Source organism: Cylas formicarius, unplaced genomic scaffold, assembly GCF_029955315.1.
Source record: "Cylas formicarius isolate icCylForm1 unplaced genomic scaffold, icCylForm1.1 PGA_scaffold_7__23_contigs__length_41026272, whole genome shotgun sequence".
NCBI lineage: Eukaryota > Metazoa > Arthropoda > Insecta > Coleoptera > Brentidae > Cylas > Cylas formicarius.
Window position 1 is genome coordinate 27,717,816 of NW_026844352.1, and position 19,789 is coordinate 27,737,604.

At 33.6% G+C, this 19,789-nt stretch overlaps 1 protein-coding gene across 7 annotated transcripts; it reads right to left on the minus strand.

The window, feature by feature from the left end:
- Positions 1-5: 5 nt before the first annotated feature.
- LOC132705477 (protein Fe65 homolog) lies at positions 6-19,329 on the minus strand. 7 transcript variants are annotated; one of them, XM_060676074.1, is made up of 13 exons: positions 19,117-19,329; positions 10,647-10,690; positions 7,246-7,513; positions 5,621-5,686; positions 5,259-5,467; positions 4,980-5,202; positions 4,723-4,930; positions 4,426-4,553; positions 3,186-3,436; positions 2,928-3,130; positions 2,700-2,876; positions 2,468-2,638; positions 6-2,063 (listed from the first exon to the last, which is right to left on the minus strand). In XM_060676074.1, exons 3-12 carry the CDS (start codon positions 7,380-7,382, stop codon positions 2,489-2,491), a joined length of 1,752 nt encoding a protein of 583 aa, XP_060532057.1. In that variant the 5' UTR covers positions 7,383-7,513; positions 10,647-10,690; positions 19,117-19,329; the 3' UTR covers positions 6-2,063; positions 2,468-2,488. The 7 variants fall into 7 exon arrangements, with proteins under 7 accessions (XP_060532057.1, XP_060532052.1, XP_060532056.1 ...); XM_060676069.1 differs by having other exon boundaries at positions 10,464-10,690; XM_060676073.1 differs by lacking the exon at positions 19,117-19,329 and adding an exon at positions 18,053-18,299.
- Between the last annotated feature and the right edge of the window lie 460 nt (positions 19,330-19,789).

The following is a 19,789-nucleotide window of genomic DNA, read 5'->3' on the forward strand; positions in this document are numbered from 1 at the left end:
AACTCTTTTAAAAAAATTATTTAATTTGGTTGCCTTCACTAAGCACATTATATAAAGGACTTTCAAGCAGTCTTGATAGCATTTCCTTAAAATTATTTACATAACCATCAATTATAAACATACAGTTATTGTTCACAGTATCCTTGGTGCTATGTATTTTGAACAATTACGTTATATAATTATTTGTTAATTTACAAGCAAGCATAATACCATAGAAACTTTACGAATTTGCGACAGGTTTTTTGCAAGCACGAATAAGTTGTATTTATTTGTGTATTAGTCTAGTATGTCGAGTATTGATACAAGTCGATTTTAACTTTTTGATAAAAAACAAAAACATTGGGTTAACAAGTGTACCTAGATTATTCATTTACACTAGGTTTCTTATACTAGAAATAGCCGGGCGCAGTACATATTAAAACTAAACCAAAAAAACTGTAAAAAAATAAATAAAATGTTCATAGTGCAATCAAATTATGTATCGCTCTCATTCAAGAAATCTATATGTTGTAGAAAAATTATAATTTATAATATGTAGGGGCAAACCGAAAAAAATATTTTCAAAACGAACAAAACTCCTAGATATATACAGAATGTTTCACTTAATAAATTGATGCAAAATACAGGTCAAAAAACGTTTAATTAGGGTTAGTGTGCACTTAATATTCTCTTTTCCCCATTCTGTCTAAATGGTGCGACATAATGGCCCAAAATTTGTTTAGTTAGTTTCCGCAATTAGAATAGACCTAATTTTGTGCCATTATCATTTAGATTTAATGGAGAAAAAGAGAAAATTCTATGCACACTTTAATTTCTTGATAACCACTCGTTTTATGGCATAAAGTCTATTAACTGTCATAATTATGCGACAAAAAACTGAAACACCATATATAAGCAGCAGCAGCAATCCTTTAGTCCCTTTGTCACTCGATAAATTAAATACTAAAAATATTAAATTTTATTAGCGTTTTGCTATAAGAAAAACATAAATTTTGCTTCTTGCCATTTATGATCGGTAATATTAAATGTATTTTGATTTTCTAGGCATGAAATAATATGTGTAAAATTTTTCGGAAGAATTGAAAAGAAAATATAATATGATAGGGTTTGTTATTAGTATAGAAAAATTGAAGATTTTTGCTAATTTCAGTTTTTGCTTAATAGTATTCTAAAGAGTGATTGTGTAACCTTATTTTTATGAGTAATTACCCTCAAAGAATCCACGCCCTTATTCTAGAAACTTAGACTAATATACACAAAGTGATCGGCATTGGAAATTGGTTTAATCCTCATTCGGCAGATCAAATGCTTTCTGGTACATAATGACTTGGAATTATTATACAGTATATTCTAATTATAACAACCTATGCAACTTTTTTTCTTGATATGATATAAATTTATTAATTTCCGAAAGTATAAGGCGGTAAATAAATAAGGAAATTGGACATTTGAAATTCTAAAAAACAACTACTTACTGTAAACACCGAAATAACACGTTAAATTCTGGTAATTTACAAGAAGCACTTAGGAGAAGTTTAGAATACATCAAAATAGAAATTACCTATCTCAAAAGTTCAGGAGCACACTTTTGTGTGCCCTACTAGCAACATCAGTCATACAATTTTTTAGAAATCGTTCATAAACACATACCCTGTGAAGTGAATAGTGCAAAGCTTCACGAAAAATCAAGTTGACTGCATTTGATTACAAATATAGTACTACCTGAGCAACTAACTAGTATAGCAAACCGTCATTTTGTACCACAATAAAAAGGACAACTTAATAACACTTTTAATGAGTCAGCAAAACTAAGTTATTTTAAAACGTTTCTGTAAATCAAATGCGGTCAAACGTTAGCAAGCGTGGCGGTATTTATATATAAATGGACAATGTGTTGATTAGTTAAATTTGATTTTTTCGTCGTTTCTGTCCTTCAGAGAACATCACTAGAAAGGCTTGCTGTAAATGTTTCCGCAAATCCTACAATTGCTTGCGACGGATAGTTTCACACACTACAGGGGATCCGGATTCCTTTGGAGAGAAATTTTTATCCCCTTAAGTGGCTACAAATAAACAGTGACTGCTAGATACTGGATTACAACTTTAAATGCAATTAACTACTGAATAATTATATTAATAATAATAATAATTAATTGTATGTCTAAACCTTGGAGGAGCTAACCTGTCATGTAGTTCCAGTTTTTTTCAGTCTCTTCAAATCATGTAATAATTTTTACAAAAAAAAATAGGACTATTCTGTGTGAACAAATTTGGTATAATCTATATAGAACACAACATTAATTAACAGTTCATGGAAAATTCGGTAATTTTGAAAAACTCAATTGAGCAGATGGATATTTTATTTCATAAAATCAATTTTGCAGTAAAAATATAATGGATTATATTGAGAACCTTATACTGAGATTCCTCATATAAATGATATAATTCGGCCTGTGGTTGTATTTACCTGCAAATTGTATCAATCTTCTCAAGAATCCGCGCTCTTACTTTTTCTGCCCCTCAGCGATCCTACTATAGACTTGAGTGCCGCTCCAATACTGCTGCTGGGAGTGCTCAAATTACTATTGCTACTTCCTACGCCTTGGGGATGGGCATCTAAACATTTCTGATACCTTAACTGAAAGCAAAAACCCTTTTGCTCTAGTAGCTGTGTATAATACTACTTGAGGTTAACTCACTTTACATGCTGCTTCGATGGTTTTGCATAAGGCTCCGGACGATGGCTCGCAGTAAAATATGTGAGCCATAAATGTGTCTTGGGCGGTGTGCATTATGAAAGCACAGTGTTTGATATTTTTACCTATTCCTAAGAATGATAGATATCTTACTCTACATTCCGCCAAAAGTCTGTCATCCTAAAACATCATAATTACAATACAGGTTTATAAAATAACCTTTTTACCCACTGTTGGATGGTGGACAGATATCATTGAAGGTGCAATTGATATATTAACCGACTGCCATTTATCTTGAGGAATACCAGTCGCTAACCGATCAATCGCGTCGTTTAATACATCCATTCCGGTGGCTTGATTCACTTGACAGCAACCCAAGTACTGAGCTCGAAGCACCTTTTTTGGCTCTTCCATCGGTGTCGGAAACGACTGGGCTACACTCGAAAAATTTGTATACGGAAATGATTAGAATGACGCGAAATAACTTACATATAAAAATTTGACTGTTTCGGGTTGGCCTTCGGTGTTCCATGGGCAGGTTACAAGGTCTCGCCGCTAGACTGCGCCCACTAGCATCCATCGCAGTTTTGCCCAAGTTTTGCTGAAGACTGCGTTCTATCATGATTTTTTTGCATATGTCTCGAAGCGTGTTTGCAATGGTGCGGGCGGGCATATCGCATCGGAACACGTGACACATGTGCTTTTTTGTCGTACGATCGCGAGCAACGTATGCAAAATCCCTACTTGCAAATGTATATGTTATTTTATTATGTTAAAAACTATTTATTTAGTGAAAAATGTCTTCCAAGGTCTATCAGAAGTTCGGGACATAAAAAAGGTTTGAAATAGCACCTCCCTACATTATGTCAATCAAGTTTTCGATTTTTTTTATACCCATCTCTATTTCGCTATTTCGAAATTAAAATTAAATATCATCAAAACAACCATCTTAATTCAATTGTCAATTCCCAAAAACACTCATGTTGTCGCAGTGTTTGAATAACTTATTTAAGATAAAGAAAAAAAAGTTCCTATAATTTTTTCCTACTGATCCTCCAAATAGGACGCTACTATAAATTGTAGTTTTTTGTTGAAAAAATTTGACTTAAACTTGCTTCAATTAAATAATGTGTGTTCAACTTACTCTGATTATTTTCTAAGTAAACATTAATTCCTTTGTAAATATAATTGATTTTTTCGATATTATAGAAGTATACATTTTTGTAATTAAATGCTCAAACTACGCAAAAAGTTCTTTTTTAATTCTTAGCGCTTAGCATTACAAAAATTGTGGAAAAAAATCAATTTGCAGTGGTGTTCTTTAGAGGCTCATATCTGGGAGGTTTTATAGAAAAAATATTATTTAACGTACATAGGCAAAAAAATACTCAGAATGAAATCGTAGTAATCAGAATTGAAGATTTGGATTTCCTCCAAAAACTACAATATTAATTTCAACAGGTATAAACACTTGTAAACTAATGCTAATAAACCTTCTAAAGGGAATTTATTAATTCTAAACTAGTTCACATTTGAAAAATCATATCCAGTCTGGGAAATAGTAGTCACTTGAGCATATCTAATATCAAATTAACTTGTAACACTATAACCTACCTTTCTCTAAAACAGTCAGGCAGCGTCAAAACAAAAATACGTAAATACAAGCAATCTCTAAATCTAATGATAAATAGTTATACTATTAAAAAGTTACAAATTAAGATTGTCTCACCTCCCATTATCTCTACCAACACCCCATACCCTAATGGTGTGAATTGGTTGCGTATTAAGAACCGTCAAGTTTTCTGGATCGAAAAGCTTTAACGCTCCTTCATCCAAATCCATGAACAAGTCTTTACCCTGAAACCCATTAATTATGAAATCTATCTACCACATAATATCCAATTAAATTTTTTTTGGTTTGTATATTGTCATTTTTAAATGGGTTAATGGAAACCGCCGCAATGACTAAATACATTTTTTGACGATTCGAGTATAAAATGTACTGGAAATGAGAAATATCACTCACATCACCCCATCTTCCTACTACATCCAACAGATCATTCTTCCCTAAAGACAAATCCACTATACATTTATTAACAGCTTTGCTACTTCTTTCGGGAGTCAAATCTTCTTCAGCAATTTCAACCCAACCTAAAGATCTAACTGCGAATCTAATTGGTCGTTCTCTAACCTCTTGATCTGGCTTCGAAGGGAAACTTCTTCTTCTAGAATGTCTAGATAAATGCAACCTGTTGTGTTAAATAGAAACAACTCTCATCTTACTTGAATGCCATGTCGTCCCTTCTTTTTCTATCGTCCGTTTCCAGATCCAATGCGGAGCTAGTGTTGCTGCGAGTTACAGTCATGGCGGTTTCGAACGAACTTATTAAGTCACTCTCTTTAAATCCCAATTTGGTATCTGACTTTTCTTTGTCCAGGTCGAAAAGAGGCAGTTCCCTTTGAATGGTTCCACTCTTTATGTGCCAATAATATGGACCATCATTATCTAAGAGGACATGTTTTGCAAAAAGTGTGGCGAAAATATAAAGTTAATTTTCATACCTTCGTGTTTTTCCCAGCCGGGTGGCAAGTCGCTTTGATTATCCCAGTCGTGATCCGGAGACAGCGACGAGATTTTATTACACTTTTCCGGCGAGGAATTTGATTTTTTATTGCTCCGTTTTACGGGAACCGCGTACAAGTCGTTTGTTAAGTTTCCCATTATGTGAGGAACTAGGTCGCCGTTTTCCTTGGCCATATTTTCACATAAACTGCAAAAATAAAATGAATGTGCATTTGAATTTTTGTTGTTTCAAGATACTAGATAATAGGTACAGTAGCATTTCGGCAATTTATGCTATGTGCAGCAAATTGAACGCGCCATGCTGCTGTACTAAGAACTACGAATTTTGGGCGTTACGTACTTGTCCCAAATGGTCGTAGTGTTATTTTTGTCCCTTATTAAACCATTGCCGTTCCATTCCGCGTTCCTGCAAACAAATACTTGATGAATTCCTACGCACGGAAAAGCGAAACGAAAGGTTCATAACTTAATTAGATTTAACGTGCAGAACGTTGTTAATTGCCACGAATTTTAATTATCATGTTGAGAGGTGATTAGACTTTAAGATGAGGTGAAGATGCGTTTGCTTGACACGTAAAGGAATCGGAAATGATTTTAGAGATATCGCCACTCCGTCGCTCATTCAGGAACCGAAAGGAAAATTGTACCCCCTTAATAAAAAGTCTCGAAGTTTGTTTCCATTTTTTGCAATGTCAATCAGGGAAGTTTTTCACATATTAAAGACAAAAATAAAAACTGTTGAAAAGCCAGCATAACATATATTATGTCTAATTTTAAGTAATAATAATATCGAAATAAATTTGAAAACCTTACAAAACCTTACGTTCGAAATATTCTGCACGCTTTATCTAATTAAATTCAAATACATACATCATAATTGCCCAATTAAAAAAACGCCTTGTATTCCTTGTATATGGAGATTAAAATTGCTTATATCTTGTAAACGAAGATATAATATAGTTATTTAATTAGTCAGTCGGCTTAATATGGCGATTACATATAAGGTGATTGCCTATGATGGTAATACAATCACCTCTGAAACGAACATAAAGAAATTTTGGGAAGAGATATTCGATATGAGCATGCGCGAGTGGGATTTCACAATTCGCTTTCAACTAATGACACCTTCCAGCGTTTAACATTCAACATGGCAGTTTGCACTTCGTTAATTCCGCAATTTTAAAATTGGATGTGGCATTTTGCGGCACCACCTTCTCAGTTAAGTCGTGATCACTTTTTCCCTGTGTATGAAAATGCCATGGAAGTCTGAGGTGCATTGATTTTACTCACTTTATTCACTCACTTAGGTATATATTTCTTGTTCATTCTTTATGTTTTTGGAATAGAAAATAGCGAACTGAAACTTTGCCACTTCGCAAAAATTCTTTTTCTGTCTCGAAAACGTTTCGTTAAATACGGTTACTCACTCAATTTGTTACTTTATTTTTTTATTATTCTTTATCTTATTTTGTTAGCTTTCGTTGCTTTCAGTTAGCTGGTTAGAGGTTGTCGGTTCATAGGAAGTGACGTCTTCTTGAAATTATTAAGTGTATTTTTTATTATTTTTGTGTGTTTTGTCTTCTGGTGTCCGAATTTTTGAATTTCAAAAAATGTATAGGCAATATCATATCGTTTTCCATCATTCCAAAGATATTTAGAATTTTAAGTTTATATAGATCACATTGAATTGGCAGACAATATTCACGATTATACGGGTGTCACAAAAAAGGCGAAAAAACGCGATATTAAAAAAGTCGTTTCTTAAAATGTAAGTTTAATTAGTGTCCTTTACGGAAACATATTAGGAGTCCGTATAAATCCGCTCTTTTTTTTTCAAATGAACTTATTTTCCGAGTGACAAGTTAACAGTGAATGTGACTGAACGACTTTGTCTAATCATTTCCATAACCAAATGAAAACGACCAATAAACTGATTCATGTTCATTTGGTGGTAATTTTGCACACCTTCTATTATCTACAACGTTGCTTTGTGCCAACGGTCCAGCCGTTAAATCGACTCCCATCGATTCTACATCCAAGCTAGCGTAAGATTTCCTTGCCGAACCGCCGTTAATGGCGGCTTTGGCTCCCGTGCGACCCATGTTGCAGATATCGTCCAATTCCTGGTAAATGTCTTCGTAGATGCTGTCTGTGTTGGAGTTGAGGGCGTCGTCCAGGCGATTCGACGGTCCTAAGCGGTAGTTCGGATTCTCGTAGCTTAGAAGGCCATTTTCTGAAAATGCCGTAACGGCCCCTTAGAATTCATAGAATTTGTAATGGAATGAGCGCTCGGAAAATGAGATATTGTGATATACAAAGTAATCTACTAGAAAAGTTTCCTCGCTGTCCGATTCAAACTTATTTGAATTTCTTGAGCTGGGCCTCTAACGTATGTTTCGAATACGGACATAAAAAAGATAGAAAAATATTATTTTTAAAATTCAGCTAAAAAAATTAAGAAACTTCATGACGACCCCTGGTAGAACGTAGGATTGAGCAGACAAAATGTCAATGCACTTTAAAACCAGATTTTGAATAATTAAGTACAAGAACAAAAGTAGACGATTTACAGCATTAAAGAATTTTTATTTATACTTGTGCAAATTAAGGTTGAACTCCTAATACTCTAAGCTAAGATATCAATAACCTAGAGCTCTAGAATAACAATATAGCAGTAATTTTTATAGGTGATTCACTGGTCTCCGCTACAATGTTCCCAAGATTTAAAATAATTAGTCTACTTGCTTAAGAGTTCTCAACAATTATTTTGAGTCTACTCGCGGGATAGGAACAACGACAAGGATCAACGAGAATTGCTACAATTAACATATTAACAAATTCATGAATTCAATTTTGTCAGTCTAGTACAATGGAACCTTTTTTGGAGTTGCCCCAAAAAATATCCGGAGCTTTAACAAAATATTCGAATAACTTTAAATGACTTAGAGGAACGGACATGTTCTACAACATAACCTTGCAGCTTGAGAGGAAGTTTGGCTAAGGCAAAAAAAATCCAGAAAAAAAAATTGGTTAGCTGATCGTCAACATTGAAGATTCCGATACAGTTTCGATCAAATAAACTAGTCATTTTTTAGTCACTTTTTATAGGTTTACTTTTTATAAACTTTCTGGCTTCCTCCTGGGTCGGTTTTTGTTGAGTCGAAATAGCTAATGTTTCGCCAATCATCCTGTTGGCTTCTTCAGAGCTTAACTTACTCACTACCTGCTTTTATATTGTTTGAGGAGGGCGGAGCTAAATTATGGGCAAAACACCGTCTCGGATGACTGATTCCCGACTCTCGGATTTTTCGTTGGTAGAAGAACTGATTATATATAAGAATGCTCCTGGCATCTCAATAGAATTTTGTCTTTGACGGGTCGAAGATTTAAACAAGTGGTAAATCCGGTTTTGACGTTATATTTATTTAGAACTTTTGATATGTGGTCAATGATGTTTTGAATATAAGGAAGGAGAACAGTGGCAGGTGTGGGATTGATTTCGGATTTATTGCCTTTGGAAGGTTGTGGTGAATTGAACGTTATATTTATTTAGAAGTTTTGATATGTGGTCAGTGATGTTTTGAAAGTAAGCAAGGACAACAGTGGCAGGTGTGGGATTGATTTCGGCTTTATTGCTATTGGAAGGTTGTGGTGAATTTAACGTTATATTTATTTAGAACTTTTGATATGTGGTCAGTGATATTTTGAATGTAAGGAAGGAGAACAGTGGCAGGTGTGGGATTGATTTCGGATTTATTGCCTTTGGAAGGTTGTGGTGAATTGAATGTTATATTTATTTAGAACTTTTGATATGTGGTCAGTGATGTTTTGAATGTAAGGAAGGACAACAGTGGCAGGTGTGGGATTGATTTCGGCTTCATTCTTATTGGAAGGTTGTGGTGAATTGTATTTTGTGATGGAACGCTTAATATCTTTAATGTGGAAATTATTAGAGAGAAGAGCAGAGGTAAGGTGTTTTAATTCTGGGTTCAATGACTCGGGCTGAGATAGTTTTACGGCTCTGTAGACAAGAACGTTGATAACCGATGATTTTTGTGCCGGATGGTGATGTGACAATAAATTGAGGTTTTCTGTAAACACAACGACCCAATGTTGGGTCTGATTTTGTATTGACAAGAATATCTAAGAATGGGAGGTTGTTATTAATTTCTAATTCAATGTTAAAACGTATGTTAGGGTGTATAGAAATTAAATGTCTAAGAAAATCTACTAGGGATTCGTGACCGTCACGCCAAATAATAGGAAGTATCATCGACGTAGAGTTTCCATAATTTTAGTTTTAGATGGAAGGTGTGAAGGTGTCGAGAGCTTTCTTCTCAAAGGCCAGTTTCAGTCCAGCTCTGAAGAAGCCAACAGGATGAAACGTTAGCTAGTTCGACTGAACAAAAACCGATGCAGGAGGAATCCAGAAGTTTTATAAAAAGTATTATAGCAGCGTGTGGAAGTTTCTCTAAAAAATTACAGATATATTTGTCAAAAGCCGGACTCGGAAGAAACTTAAAATTGCTCTAATCTTATTGGCATATCAGGTGGCATCGACCCACAGCACTAATAAAACAATTCAAAAAGTGATCCTAGAAATCTAATAAATTCGAAAAAAAGAATTCAAAAATCGGTCATCACTGGTTGAAAAGAGAATCGCGACACAAATTCAAAGGCTCAAAATGCCGCTTTTCCCGTGATGTGTGTTGTTTCCCGAAAAAGCGGCGTGTTTATTTTTGAGTGTGTGTGCGGATTCAAGGAAGACGTGCAAATGTTGAAACGTTAGACACATAACGAAATGAAATTCTGCTAGTAAATAGATGTAGTAAAACAAGTGCTTCTATTTAGTGACTTTTAGAAACATCAATGAATTAAAAGTTCAGTTGGTCCAAACTCATCGTATTTCTGTTATGCGTTAACTAATCGAAAACTTTCTAGAAATTATTGAAGCCAAATTTGCAACCTTCCATTCGGTATAATAATTCATAGTACGCTTATTTTTTAAGTTCAACACTTCATTTTTAAAGATATGTAAATGTTTTTGAAAATTATGGAATTTATACCATAATATGCGTCCCCTTATTTTTTTTCCAAATGCCACAAATGTTCGGTTCCATGCAAAGAAGTCGGGATTGAGATACGCTACGAGTTTGTAGGTATAATTTTAACTCCCATTTTACCGAGAAAAATATCATCGTCGGGCTGCGCGGGCGCAGGCGCCGTTACTTGGGCGGCCATAGTGCACACGACCGCCAACAATGAACCGTAGGGCGACCGATAACCGCCCTCAGTGTGCAAAAGCGCGGCGTTCAAGTGTAAACTCAATAAAGGCGACCCGTTGCACTCGCCGCAGAGTAACATACCAACAGCAACTTTGGGCCGGATTGATCCGGGTCTGTGGGCCTACCTGCGGACAAAAATGTATATACAGCAATAGAACACTAAGTGTGAGTTCATCAAAAAATGTTGATGATGTACATTCAAAATGGGCATGCGTGAGATATTTCAAAACTAGCTTTCAACCAACAAGATCTGTCATTTTAAATTACAATGTCAACCAATAAGTCCATGTACCGTTTATTAATCAACATACCACTGACAGTTCGTCAATTCGACAGATTTCGGGTTCCATGTGGCATTTTTGAGCATTTTGATAGGTTAGGTTTGGTCAGCTGTCTGAAGAGAAATTTATAGCCCTTATATTATCGAATAGCTATGATATTTTGACAGGTGTGTAATGCTGTGTATTTATTGGGCTATATGCCGCGCAATTGATTTCTCGACTTTGACTTATTCAGTCATTGACATATATCTTGAAGAATTCTGTTACCTAGGTGGAACATATTGACATAAAATAGGTAATATGTAATTTGTGTAGTGCGTTTTTGTAAGGAAACGAGAAAGAACACGATCCAAAATAATGAAAATGAAAAATAGGATTAAATACGTAACAAAATCTAGTTCAATCAAGTTTGTAAGTTATTCATGCATTAATGTCAGGACAACTATGTATACCAGTCTAGTAGTTACTGTGTTTGCCAGTATTATGAAGTAGTATAAAGTATTTCAATATAATATTTTCCTGATAATACGCACTTATTCTGATATCGTGGGAACTGGTACTTGAATAAATAAGAATAGCGTTTTTGCAAATAATCATAACACCAAATACCCCGCAATGATGTAGGGCAGCTTCGATTATTCCTAAGCGTGCTACTAGGTATACAAAACAACGTAGGGATTTCCGAACACAATTAGATTAAAAAAAAACTGTTTGTGGTAGTTTTTTTTTGAAGACCTTATGTTTCATTTAACACCTAAGCCGATGGCACAGTCAAGATTATTAATTTTGGTTTATTTTTGCCTGAGTGTTGGAGTAACAACGATAATTTAATCTGGAAGATCAACATTTGTTAGACGCCAGCCAGTCTGAACCGCAAATTAATTGCCCCATTTCGAAGTTACGCACGCGATCCTTAAGGGAGCTGACAAAGAGAAAGAGAATAAGCTGGCGAACAGGGGCAGCTTTTAAGTAAAATTTGTTTTAAAAGTCAACTCGGGTGAAATTTTTGTGATTTTTAAAGGCCTTGGAACCGCTGCTCTTCTTTGATTCGTCCTTTTCCAAAAATTTCACACAAATGTCTGTCTGTCTATTACTACGATGATGAAATTTCGATTTCCGACTAATTTTGTAACTTCCGCACCGGGGATAAATATCGTCACGGTTTATTTGCCATGCAGTGCAGTGTGCTGGATTATATCCATTTCGCAATTGTTCAGAATATTTTCACATCGACGCGTTTCTGCTACTAACAGATAATTCACCATTATGGATAGACGTAGTAGGTAGTTAAATATTGATTCATTGTACAACCAGACAAAAATGGACGATGATAGCGAAGTTTCAACAAATGCGTATTATGTAAATCATAGACAAATTACCACGGTATTGTCATTCTCAGGCTAGAATTTATAAAATATTTGGTAAAGAAGAGAAAAAATACGTAAATTTTCCTGACAATAATTTTGGAAAAGAACTAGATAGATCTATTTTAGAAGACAAATTAGAAAAACACAACCATACATACAAAATAAACAAAATAATAATTACAATTAGCGAAATACCAAACCACATCCTGCCTCCGAAATTTCTAATGTGAGTTCCATGGAAAAGCAAATTTCATTCCCAAGGGATTTAATATCCAGTGGCACACCTGCCTGATCTCACATTTAAGTTGATTTTCTAGCAAACGAGGTAGACAGTTTCGGCGTAAAATATTTTTTTCGCATTTCATTTGATTTTGAGTTTGTAAAATTCTTTTCCATTTTAATATAAACCAAGTTTAAAGCTTCAAGTGGGTTATATTTTTTTTTCTACAAACATATTCGGTACGAGGTCGCATGTTACTGAAGCAAGTTTGAAACCCAGTTTAATATGGAAAAATGGCTTTTAAAGTTCGAAAAATACTTTAAATAAACTACTAAAGAATATTATGAAACAAGTTTGAAAATATTTTACCTGTAGAGTCCTGAGCTCAAAATATTAAGATTTAACTCAAATTACTTAAAAATATGACTCTTTACTGATATACTTACATATTAATGAATCACCCTGTGTAGAAATAGAATCAAATTGCGAAACAAGAAATATGTTAGTTGTGTTTTTTGTGTTAAGTTTATTTCCTGCAATAAACATTTTTATTAAATTTATAAAATTCATTTTTAATTAAAAAAATCATTTTTCTACTCTGTATTCTAAAATAAGCAATTATACACTGATCCATATGAATGTGTATTCGTGCTGTTTTACTAAAATGTATTCATAATAATGGTCGTAGAAAAAGTTTAGTATGCAAAACTTTAATAAAGTTCGGTCACTTGTTCCGCTGCCCTAAATCAAACTTGTGACTAAACTGACACTGATCAAACTTATTGCATAATATACTATTAGAATGTAATTTTGCGTCTTTGTATAGCATCGTAGGTTTGTTTGTCCACTTATCTTGTTACTTTCGAAAATCGATGAAATCGAATTTTTCGAAAGTATCTGCCCTAGTATAAAAACTTTATATCTCGATAACGATAGGTCCTATGGGATTGCCGTTGGTACAGAAATGATCACCGTCGAAAAAAAAATTTTTTTGTTGTCTGTTTGTCCAGTCTCAGCTCTCCGTTCTCGTCTTTTGGTTTTTCCTGAATAACTTTCAAACCGTTGGAGCTACAAAATTGAAATTTCTCTCCTTTTTAATCCTCCACGAGGCACATAAGCTTATAAGAAATGGCGCTGATCCGACGCCGGTATCCATCTTTTTTTCGCGATTTTCGACTGTTTTTTGGTTAGTTATCAAGAGCTACGATTTTTGTATTTGCGGTTTTCACATACTCTGCTCAGGATATTCGAAAAAATCCATATTGAAATCGTTATTTCGGGGGCTCTCAAAACGGGATGACGTCATTGATTATTGCGGTGCACTGCATGGTTTCAGAAAAAACTTTTCTGGAAAACCATTTACTATTTTCAAAATTCTTGAACCAGGACGCGTGCAAAATCCAGGGCTACTTCGAACAATGATTGTATCGTATACAGGGTGTGTCGTTTATGGGCAAAAAATCTAAAATATCCTAAAAACTTCCGTTTTTGTGGGTAAATTATTGGCGATAAATAAAAAACCGTTAAAGATGGGATAATTTTATTTAAACAGTATCGTAAACCATTTCGTGAAAAAGTTTCAGGTTTTGTCAATTATACAGGACGCGAGATGTTTAAAAAAATATTATTCGACAACTCTATTATTTGTGCAAATTTTAATATTTACCGATGTTTGCTGTAACTTTCAAGTTCGACGAGATGTGAAGGACACTTTATACAGGGTGCATGCACAATTAAATTACATCGATTTTCCGAAAGTTCCATAGTGGTCCGCAGGAACACGATAGAAAAACAATGCGTTCCTTTACCACACGAAACCACGAAGCTCTTTCCTTTTATAATAAAAAGCTCCTTTGAGCTAAGCGCTACGAACTTGATCGAAGATGTTGAGAGATTTTTGGACAAGTGGTAAATCTGTTTTGGTTAGTTTTGATATGTGATAAGTGATGTTTTGAATGTAAGGAAGTGATTCGGTCTGGGATAGTTTTACGGCTCTGTAAACAAGAGAGTTGATAACCGATGATTTTTGAGACGGATGGTGATGTGACAATGCATTAAGGTATCGGTCTGTGTGCGTACGTTTTCTGTAAACACAATGACTCGATGTTAGGTCTGATAAGAATATCTAAGAGTTTAAATGTTTAAGAAAGACACAGGAGGAATCCAGAAGTTTTATAAAAAGTATTTCCTCCATTGTTTCAGAAATCAATAACAAAAATTACAAACAACATCGGAAAAATCATCCACATTTTCCTACACAGTCCAAGGATAGTAAATTACTTTCTGTCAAACAAAACGGCTTTAACAATACGATAAATATATAATAAAGCAAAAAGCAGTTAAAAACGCTAATTGCCACTCGAATCGATGTTTCTCGCCCACTTGGACGGGGCGCCGCTTAGTCTGATTTCGATCGCTTTTCATTGGAACACGCAAGGGTCAAATGAACTTTGCCTTTTAGTTTATTTTCCATCCAGGAAAAAATACCGTCTCCAACATTAAATCATAATATACTAGTTTATCCGTTTGATCGAAGCTTTAAACGGTTTTTGCACAATATTGTTTACAATGTCGCTCGCGCAAATATGAAAAGGCAATTTGCACAACCATCCATCATTTCCACACTTTTATTTCATATATTGTATATGGCGATTCTACGAAATTTATTTTGCCTAAATGTCGAACATAATATTCACCAAGATTAAGATATATTTCATTTACATAATGGAGGATCCATAGAGGCGTTCCTAATCATTTACAAATTCCCAGACTTTTTCAGGGCTTCTCTGATGATCCAAATAAAATTCCAGTATGGAATACTTATTTTCCTAGTTCTATTCCGATACTTAAGCGTCTGAATCCTTGAGTGATTGAGAGAGCAGAAGTTAATATCAAATAACAATATGTCTTAATTTCAGATATATATATATATATATATATATATATATATATATATATATATATATATATATATATATATATATATCCGAAATGAATACTTTTGAAAAAAAATTGTACGCTGCACCGGATAAAAAATTAAAAACCAAAAAATTTTTTTGTTAAGATCACTGCGACGGCTTATGATATTTTGTTAAAATTTAGTAGCATCTCAGGAACTCAAAAGTAAAGATGTTGCCGCCATATCTCTCAAGTACCGGCACTTATTTTTTTGGACCTAGGACACTATAGTATGTAATATGGTATGCACAAACAGAACTCTTTAAATAAACAAGCAAAAAAAGTGCTACAACAGAAAGTATTCAAAAATTCTGAAACAAAAAATGGTAACTTATATAGAGATTAAGAACTAAGGCGGAAAATTTAAAAGACGTGAACCCCTCTAAGCGTAAGTACAAATTCTTGGGGTTGATGATCCTTTAAACCATTTTTTTTGTTTCTATTTATGTTAAATAAATAAAACATTATTCAAACAGAAAATATACAATAATAATAAAATAATAACCATCAGGTGAACCTTTAAATTTCCAGATGCTATATAAGATTTTCAATAATTTTACAGGAAAATAAAATATTTTTTGTTCGTTGACAAAAAATCCAAAAATGTATTAGTTTTTTTTTTAATCTGACCGAATGTTTCACTTGATTTACAATCGCTATTGAAAAATATTTAGTGGATAGTTTTTACAAATACCAAAAAACAACACAAATTTTTGATTTCGAAATTATTGACGAGCTACCTAAACATATCTACAAAATGGAGTTTGTAGATGTATCACATGCTGATGTGCATGGCAGCTTAAAAGCGCGTAAAGGTAGTGAGAAACACGTTACATTCTCATGGGAATGTAACTCACTACTTCAAATTAAATAAGTTATTTATAATTGCACAATTACACAAGTATTGATTTAATTAGAACAAAAATTGATTATAGGGTGATCTTTATACTAGTCCATCACAAGTAACTATGAATTTTAGTTTAAAGAAATTTTAATTAAAAGTCAAATATTTCTCGTTTTAAAACGCATTAAGTTTATGGTTAAAAATATAGTATACGTATCTCAAAAATATTCTATGCCTGCTCTAATTTTTTTTGGTAACAAATGTAGTTAAATAAAGTTCATATTCTAAAATAGTTTTAGGCATTTGTGTTTACTACAAAATTTGTGCCTACACTTTATCTAATTTAGTATATAATAATATATTGCACACACCAAAATGTTGCCTCGACTAACAGGTATACTGTCCTCTAAATTCGGCGAGCCGTTTCAAATGCTACTCCAAAGGTTTTAATTTTTGCAGTTTTGAAATTTTTAGTATAATAGAACCGACAGGACTGACTTTTTACTTTACTAAAGCTTGCATGGATTAAAATTAAATTCCTACGTCACTTTGGTCTCTGCATCACCATGACAATTAAGTGACTCACAGCTTAAATGATGCAGTCGCTATATTATTTTCGCATGACAATTGTTTCGACATCATGTCTTTATCAAGAACAATTGTCATGTGAAAATATATAATTTCGTAAAAATCTGAACTTTTAGTTCTTATTAATTAATTTTTCTTACCGAACGTGTAGCATACTGACGTGGTAAAGTGACGCTTCCCGCACGCTAGATCGGTGTGTAATTAGGCATTTTACAGACGGGAGTAGAAAATAATAATTTACATGGTCGAACTGCCAGAAATAATCCTTTCATTAGGCGAAGAAATAGACGCGTGAGATTGGCATTCGCTAGAGAGCAATTGATAAAGATTTGAACTTCCAGAATTCAGTGATATTTGCCGATGAGACCAAAATAAACTTGTTTGGATCCGATGGAAAAATATCAGCATGGAGAAATCCTAAGGAAGAATTAAAATTAAAAAATTTAAAAGCTACGGTGGAGGTGGAGTGATGTTATGGAGCTGTATGTCATCTGCAGGAGTAGGTAATATGCATTTCATTGAAGGAAATATGAACCAATAACGAAGTAAACAGTGCCTCAATATCTAACAAGAATGAATTAAAAGTAAAAATTACTGGAGTATGAAACACAGTTTCCCCGGAGTATACTAGAAAACTAGTTGAATCAATACCCAGAAGACTACAAGCCGATATCGATAATGAGGGAGGCCCGACTAAATATTAGGAGTATTTCAAATTATACAGTTGTTTTTCTCTATTGATTTGGTTATATTTTGTTTTGCATCATTTAAGCTGTGACTTTAATATTGTATATAATTTAATTAATTCTTCATTGTTAACTAATTAGGGAATATTTAAGACAAAAAGTAATAATTCACACTTTTTTAGAAAGCTCTTTACTAACTTCATTTCAGTAAGTTGTCTTTTTTCTAAATAAATAAAGAGACTTTCAAACTAGTTGGTTTTTGTTATAGCGGCTGCATCATTTAAGCTGTGAATATCGCATATGAAGTTGACTAGTAGAATTTAAATAAAATGAAAAATGAAAATAAAACAATCTAAAGAAATAAAATCGCTGCCTTATAAATTCCACCGGAGCTTCAAATATCACTTTAGCAGTTTTAATTTGAGCCGAAAATTCTATGTTTTAAGTATACAAAATCAAAATAAACTCACTATTCAAAAAACATATCATTGGAAATCTGACACCGGGTCAGTTATACGATTTCTGCGTGCTCCCGCTACTTACCCAATCCCCAGTATTGATTCCACATTAGGTGATTGTTCGAATGCGAAAACAAAATGAAAATCGAGTTTCGCGGGACGTTAATACGGAACTCCCGATAACTTCGAACTTCGGTTATCTTTGATTTGACGCGCCTATTACGCGGTTTTTTTTTCAATTTGCGTTTTTTTTTTAGTTGGAGACTTTCGAGGGCGGACCTACGACAAACCGTGACGCTCCGCAGGATTCGAAGAGAGTATAGTCGGGGGGTAGTTTTCGGATTCGTCGCGCAGCTCAAACGGCTATTGATTTTTCCCAGAAGCGGCGGAAAATGACTTATTTCCACTGGTGCCGGGGAACTAGAGGAAAGGGGGGAACGCGGTGACGGAAATAGAAGGGGAAATGAGAAAATAAGTTTTATTCGGGGCGAATCTTCGGTAGACTTAATTACTGGAACAGAAACGGTGGCGGAGGAAAAAAGAACCGCTCGAAGAATAGAGAACTGGCGTTGTTAATTAAAAGGACAACGTTTTCTCTACTTTCTAGCTACAATTTATTTTGAAGTGTGGAAAAAATAAATAATTAGCCTAACTAGGCGAAAAGCACTTTATTTAAGAATGATCACTCTTGTGATAAATACTAGGGGAGCTAGAGATGTCGGAATAATTTTAGCGACAAAGTGTACGTCCACGTTATAATATTATTTTTATCTCGATGTAAGGGAGATTTGGTTTAATAGGTATTATAATATGTTTAAAGGAACGAAAAAATCCAGAGTATCTCTTTAGGGGAGTCAACTTCCAATTGAATTAACACAAAACAAACTCCTTAAGGTTCAGTAATATTTCCATATTTATAGGCACACTGCATTTTTGTTGATGACTATCATTAGTTACAAGTTTCTAGAGGTATTCTAAGCTTAATAACACAATTTTATTGTTAAAACAGTCTAGGTGTAAAAATGAAAAAAAAATGTATGAAGATTTTTATTTTTACTTTATAGTTAATTAGCGAAAGGTTTTTAAAAAAATAATAAATGCACTTTTTCTAATTTAAAAGAATATCATACACCCCCGCATATAACTTACCTTTTTTTAAATCCATGAACGACTTCAGCGCTGGCCTTTCTGTTGTGATTACACTACAAATCTCACGAAATATTGTTGATAATAGTAATAAACTACTAAAACTATTGACAACAAACGGTAATATTATATTTACACATTTATTTAAAAAATGTAGGGACTAACAATCACAGAATAGGAATCAAAATGTAATATAAACAAAAAGTTCATCACCGAATGAAAACCATAGTTTATGAAGATAAATTATAAAGGGAAAGAATTTTTCTTCTTCTTTCATGATAAAGGTCTAAGTAGAACATCTATAATCCTGACCATTAAAACCTCTAATCTATGGTCGATGCGAGCAAAGGGTAAATAGTAATTACCTCAGAATAAGACGTTATAAATTCTAATGTAATTTTTCTCTATCTATGGTTACTTTTTGAATAAGTATGCTGAATTTTTTTCAGATATGTATATTTGTTTTATTGAATGAAAAACTGTCAGGCAAATTAAAACTTCAAATACATATTTTTCAAAATGAAAATACCATAAGTTGCACAATATGAAGTATGAAGAAAATATATTAAAGTAACATTCAAACTTTTGGAAATATTTGATTAGGTTCAAGACAAAAAAATTCTGTGATGTAAAAAAAATCAGGGGACATCTGTTATCATTGCATATATAATTTATT

Coding starts and splice junctions, on each gene's coding strand:
- LOC132705477 (XM_060676069.1), bottom strand. CDS start 10,644: ATGTTACTCTGCGGCGAGTGCAACGGGTCGCCTTTATTGAGTTTACAC. Junction 5,203..5,258: donor CGGCTGGGAAAAACACGAAG/GTATGAAAATTA, acceptor ATGTCCTCTTAG/ATAATGATGGTCCATATTAT. Junction 2,877..2,927: donor TATCTGTCCACCATCCAACA/GTGGGTAAAAAG, acceptor ATGATGTTTTAG/GATGACAGACTTTTGGCGGA.